Below are 6,330 nucleotides of genomic sequence, written 5' to 3'. Positions count from 1 at the left end.
TCATCACCTCTCCCCAGGGCTATGGGGAGAAACCCGCGTTCCTTTGTTCTGAAACAAATCGCTTGCCCAGCGAGTTCAACCCCAAAAGCAACTCTAGATGCCGCTGCAAACAGGAAACGTTCATTTGCAGAATATTTTGCAAATCTACATCAATAAAACAAGCACAAATACTCCATGCACAGAGCAAAGACAAGAAGGGGAGTTTCTCTTAAAGCACACAGATTTAACACCGGTAGAGCTCTGTCCCCTGCAGGTCCTGCCCGCTCAGTCATTTGCCGTGTGAACTCGGTTTGGAAGAGGCATGTGGCAGTGCCATGTCTGCTTTTACCTGTCCTCCTCCTGTGTGAACCACAGAGGTTCCTTTTGCTGCATTAGCCCCCTCGGTCACCCCCTGAGCCTGTCAGCCACGGGCAGGGGGTGCTTGCTGCTCCCTGTGGGCACTAACAGCCCTCCTTGGGGGGCTGCTCGGCCTGCAGGGTCAGTGCCGAGGCAGTCGCCCTCTTCTGATGCCGCCACTTCGCCCGACGATTTTTAAACCAAACCTGGAAAGTGCAAAACAGGAAAAGGGCTCTTGCATGTCAGGTGTTACTGGGAGGGGGACAGGCAGTGGCCCTCCTGGGCTGTAAGGTACTGTGATGGAAAGGCTGATACAAAATGTAATCAGTGCTCAGGTACACGTGAGAGGCACAAGGGAGTTGGGACAAGTTCAGAAGTCGCGCAGATCACTTAGGTAAGGAACACACCCTTGGGTGCAGGGGATGGGCAGCAGAGCTGGGCATGTCTGTATGTGACAGGTGGTTCTGGGAGAGAGACATCATGTGAGTCTGTGGGACTGGGTGCCAGTACAAATTAGCCCAGCTGAAATGGTTTATGTTTTTCCATTGCTCACCAAACTTAAACTCTCTTTTGTCAAACACACAAGGATGGATGTTAAAATGAGGCCTTGGGTCTGCAGCTCCCCAAAACAGACAGCACAATGCCCCAGTGTGTTCCTGGGGGGCTGCAGGCACACAGGAACTCTGCCCTCAGCAGGATCTCACCTCCACGCGCTCCTCCTTGAGGTGGATGCGGTTTGCCAGGTGCTCGCGGGTCACCACGTCCGGGTACTGGTTCTGGTGGAACAGCGTCTCCAGCGCCTGCAGCTGCTCCTCGCTGAAGATGGTGCGGTGCCGGCGCGTGCGGCGCTGCAGCTGCTGCTGCAGGCTCTGCAGCTGCTGCAGGCTCTGCAGCTCGCCTGCCTTCTCCTGGGAGCTCCTGCACACCCTGAGCGCCGGCTGCAGGAGCCGCATGGGCCAGGGCAGCCGCGCATCTGCCAGGGGACAGGGACAGCAGCGGGGTTACAGGCTCAAACACTGCCGTGCTCAAGGCAGCTCAGGCAGCAGTTGTATCCCTGCTGCTGTTTGGGAGGAGGCAGCCAGGCAGTGGGTGCCAAGCTGAGTGGTCACTGTGCAAGTGGGACAAGAGTTTAGGGCATGACTCTGGGAGAAGGATGCAGGTGGTGAGCACTGGTTGGGTTTTCTTTGTTTGCTTACCAGTTGCACTATGGCCAGCTCCAGAAAATAACTGCAAACTCACAGCCCAGCAAAGATCTGTGTTTCAGCCCTGACACAAGGGAATTCTGAACTTTCAGGATGCTCTTGAACTGCATTTTTACAGGGTTTGCTACTTTTTATTTTCCACAGTAATTTTGCTAGATGTAGCCAAAATTCTTTTCCCTAAAGGATAAGTGAGGTTCCCCAGGGCTGGTGATGTCAGGAAGCACAGGCACAGCCCTGCACATGGGCAGTGTGGCCATGGGGCCCCACACTCCACAGAGAGCTTTCACCCCTAGAAGCATCATTCTCTCAAGAGTTTCTCACTAACCAGTAATATCCACTAACAGTCAGCACCCTCTGCTTTTCAAGCCCTGGCAGCATTTCAGGTGAAAGTTTCCACTCTTAGGAGCCTGCTGCGAACAGCTCAGACTGCTGGGCCTCGGCCCCAAGACCACCATGGCCAGATGCCATATTGCCACTTAACACCCTGGTTTTCCCCTGCTCCCAGCACTGGCACCAGCCCCTCTGTGAGCCCCACACCTGAACCAAACCCAAACTCACCCAGCCCAGCACTCACCCAGCCCAATATTCACCCAGCCCAACACTCACCCAGCCAAGCCGGCAGCTCCTGCAGGGAACGGGCACTCGTGTGAGAGCAGCAGCAGCAGCTGCAGCCTGCCCCTTCCAGCTCTTCCTCTTCTTCCTCCTCCTCCTCCTCCTGCAGGGAGCTGGCTGGGATGGTCTCCAGCTCGCAGGGCCTCGGGGGTGTGCAGTCCAGGATGCTCCGCAGGCACAGTGGCACCAAGACCTGGGGGCTCTTCTCCGCGGGGCTGGAGAGGATGTCCTCGATGCTGAACGGACGTGGCTTCTTCAGGCCTCTCCTGCCAGCCTCAGGCCCTGGCACTGGCTCTGCAGACATCCTGGGCAAACAGGCAGCCCAGCTGGGGGGCTTTGCTCTCCCTTCACTGGCTCCCTAGTGGGGCTGTGCTAGGGAAAGGACAGCTCATGTGGCTTTTAAAATGGACTGGCAAAGCCATCCAGAACCATGGCTTTGTCTTGGCATTTCAAGTGACTGTCATTTTTGCAGCTGAGTTTTTATTTTATACACACACCCTCTTTCTCTCCCTCTGACCTAGCTGTGTTATGACTGAAGCCACTCTAAATATATATAGTGAGAGAGATATAATCCCTTTGGAAAGAAAACCATAAACCCCCCTGCAAATAAAATAAATTCTAACTAATCTTGGCAGCTTTGTGAAGGGTTAGTGTGGATCTAAGATTTAGCTAATCCCACAAAAATGACTGGAGAAGGAAATCTGATTTCTCCATCTCGGGTGTAGATTTGAGGTGGTTATGATCTCCATTGTGCTGCAGCTCCTATCCAAGGAAGGGGGAGGATGGCTGTTCCCAGCCCGGAAATGGACCAGAGGATTAAGTCCTTAAAAGAAGCAAATTATCCCTTTCTCTGGCCAAATGAAAGCTTTCCCATCAAAAGAGAGCTGTCATATCATACAATATGAGAGAAGAGGGAGTTCAGCTTAATAAAAAATCATTTTTAATGACAGCACAGCCTTTGGCTTTGCCAGAATTCTCTGTGAAAGTTGATTTATTTTCTGCTGAAAGCAGAGAAATTGTATTTTCCCTCCTTCCCCTTTCCCCCATCTCTGCTGCCCTAATCACTGTAATAATGCAGATGCTTTGCATGTATCCAACATATTCTTTGTAAGGATTCAAAGCCCTTAATAAATTAGATTATGAGCTGCTTGCAGCAGCTCTGCACCACAGCTTATTGGCATGGAACAACCTGCCATGCAGCTGAGCCGTGCTCTGGGAGGGGAAGGGAAGGGGAGGATTGTTGCTGCTGGTGCCTCTGCATGCTCTCAGCGAGGTCTCACAGCCATCCAGGCAGGAGTGTGGACTCGGTACCACAGCCAACTTTCCCAAAGCCAGTTCAATTCCCAGCTCCTGCCCAGCCAGAGAAGTTGGGGAGAGGCCATGGCCAAGATTCAGGACGGGAAGGGAAGCCTGGCTCTGCCCCTCCCGAGGACAAACAGCAAAGCCTGGCAGCTGCAATTCACAGGAGGAGAGAGAACATCTTGCATCCTGTGTTTTTAACTGACTGAGTAGCTGGGAATAAAATAGAGAAGGTGTGGCTGAGGTCAGGTTGCTTAGCAAAGTTTAAGCCCAAGTTCCCTTGCCCTCAGTGCAGTTTAAGCCCAGGTGAGAAGTGAGGCTCACCTGGGGAGCACTCACACCTGGTGTTTCCTTGCAGTCCCACTCATGGCACTCCAAGGAGACACACGGGTGGGTGCAGTGAAACCACTGCACACCAAAGACCCTGCACAGCCCAGCAATGCCTCCAGCATCCTGCAAAACCTACAGCCACTCCCCAGGACAGCCTCTCTCAGTGCCTTCTCTCGTCATCCCTGCTTATTGCCTGCCCTTCCTCACCTGCAGGCCCCTCAGTGCTGGGAAGAGATGCCCCATTGCTGTTCTACTTGTGACTCGCTTCAAACCAAACTGCTGCTTTTCCTTCCATCCCTTTATTTGCCTCTCCTTCAGCTGTTCCAATGGTGTAACTTGGATCATAACTGAGCTCTGCAAACCTTTACCTTTTGGGACGAAGGCACCTTTGTAGCTGCTCAGTCTGGACGTGTTCACTCTGCCCTGCCAAGGTCTCAGCGCCCCAGAGAGGCACTGGGGGTGCCCTAATTCCAGAGATCACTGAAACTGCTCCCAGCTTTTATTCATGTACCCAAGCACTGACACGAGGGGTGGATGTGGGGCCGGGTTCTGCTCCCCACTCTGTGCTGGTCCAGAGGGGCCACAGGGCTGGTGAGCTGGAACATGCCACGGGCAGGGGCAGGATCTGACCAGCTCTGTTCAGATGCCTGAAGAGGATTAATTCTCCTTCCCCATCCTTAACAAAGGATGCCTTTCCCTGGGCATCCTGTCCCAGCCCTGCCTTCCCACCACACATGCACTTAGCCTATTAGGATCTCAGCTGATTGCTTTCTTTCATTCTTCCCATACCTTTCACTACAGAAAATGGACTGGTAATACTTCTTTTATCAAAGAATTATGGGATTTAGGACCCAGATTGTACAAAGAGACTTTTGATAGCTGCTGGTAATCAAATCCCAATCGGCAGACACTTCTCTGCACCCTGTTACCAGAGAGGAATAAAGGAAAGGGATTTCTGATGTACTGTTTACTGAGCCCCTGGGAGATAGGATCACTGGGCTATTTCATATTAGAAAAGGAAAGGAAAATAAAACAAGAAAGAAAAAACATGCAGACAAGAGAGGACAATATAGATATGGATAAAAAGAAAAGAAACAGGTTCTTATAATTTTCTTATTGGTTAAGGAGATTCCAAAGCCATTATAGAGGATTAGCAAAAAGGTTAATCTGCTTTAGCTGTTCACTTGTCAAAAGTGAATTTATAGGGTTTGAAAATCCTTCCTATGGTGAAACAAGAAAAAAAATCCCCCTTTCCCTCCTCTGCCCCTCCCTCCTGCAGGCAGCACAAGGTGATGGGAACACTGGAAACCCTACAGCATGGTAGCACCTTCCTCTGCCTTGCCTGTGTGCTGTGGGAGCTCTCGTTTGGCAGCGCTTCTCCCCACTCCCTAGCACCAGTGTGGGGTGGCTGTGATGCTGAGGAAATGGAGGATCAAATCTGAGGGATGTAACCATCCTCCTGCACTCCTCTGCCTTACCTGGGACAAATCCTGGGTTCTTTCACTCATTGGTATTGCCAGCAGTCAGGGCATACCTGGACCCCTGGCTGGATTTGGGCTTCCAGGCTGATTTCTAAAGCAGAACAGAGATGGAGGCTGCTGACAAATGTTGCCAAAAACTACAGTCTGGGGGCTTTCCATCCCCAAGGGAAGTGCTCAGCCCGGGATCCACATCTCAGTGCCCTCCTGGCCACCCAGTGGAGCCACTGGTGCATGCCAGCTGTGTTTTCCTGGGCTGCCTGTGCCACGACTCATCCAAGCAAAGGATGCACATCACTCACTCCAAACCACTGTGAGAAACAACCCAGGGTAAAAACAATCCTTCAAGACCAAAAACAAGAAACATTTTCTGTGTAGCTGAAATTCAGCGGGATGTGCTAAAACTATGTTTAATAAAAAAACAGAAGTTGTAAAATCATTGGAGTTAGGAGTGAAAGGGGCTTTTGGAGATGATCTTAAAATTGTGCCAATTAGAATTGTTCGACCCTGTGCCAACTAAGATTAAGAGCTCCAATAAACTCATTTTGATTTGATGATAATTACAATAAACATGTCTCTCTCCCCAAAGGCCATTTTATTCCACAGGAAGAAGTGGGATCTCTCCACTGGGTAGCAGTGTTATTACTGATGCTGCCAGTGGATGCTGTCAGTGGTGGTGGCTGGCTGTCAGAGACGGTGTCCGTGGTGGAGCACGTGGGGAACCAAACCTCCTCTTCCGCAATGAACCACGACGGGATCAGACAACTGCTTCACCCTGGAGCATTCCAGTTGGCATTTCAGAGACCTTACACCGCCTCATGCTGACCAAATACCTCTGCGCTCGGCAGGCACCACCGGGATTTCGGAAGTTCTGGGTTGTGTCGCTTTTCCCCGACTACGGAAACAGTTTGGGATGATGATGCTTCTCAACTCCTGCCTTGCAGCCGGCGCTGGTCCCCGGTCAGGGTGAAGGAAGGAAGGAAGCGCCGCGGGTCCCGGGCATGGTGAGGGAAGGAATGAATGAAGAAGGAAGCGCCGCGGGTCCCGGGCAGGGTGAGGGAAGGAATGAATGA

At 51.8% G+C, this 6,330-nt stretch overlaps 2 protein-coding genes across 2 annotated transcripts in view; one reads left to right on the top strand and one right to left on the bottom strand.

Annotated features, from left to right (window-relative positions):
• Positions 1-105: 105 nt before the first annotated feature.
• GSC2 (goosecoid homeobox 2) lies at positions 106-5,287 on the bottom strand. The gene is given in 5 exon segments (XM_005421539.2): positions 106-542; positions 1,041-1,309; positions 2,145-2,471; positions 2,474-2,522; positions 5,258-5,287. Coding segments are annotated over 5 exon segments (777 nt in total). The 3' UTR covers positions 106-440.
• A 711-nt stretch (positions 5,288-5,998) lies between these two features.
• Positions 5,999-6,330, top strand: part of LOC106631821 (thyroid adenoma-associated protein homolog) — a 13,600-nt gene continuing 13,268 nt past the window's right edge. The window contains exons 1-2 of the mRNA XM_031057468.1: positions 5,999-6,045; positions 6,202-6,261. Of these exons, the coding sequence (XP_030913328.1) occupies positions 5,999-6,045; positions 6,202-6,261 (107 nt within the window). The remainder of the gene's footprint in view (positions 6,046-6,201; positions 6,262-6,330) is intronic.

This window comes from Geospiza fortis, unplaced genomic scaffold, assembly GCF_000277835.1.
Source record: "Geospiza fortis unplaced genomic scaffold, GeoFor_1.0 scaffold408, whole genome shotgun sequence".
NCBI lineage: Eukaryota > Metazoa > Chordata > Aves > Passeriformes > Thraupidae > Geospiza > Geospiza fortis.
Note: the sequence above shows the minus strand (reverse complement) of the source record. Positions and strands in the feature narration are given on the sequence as shown.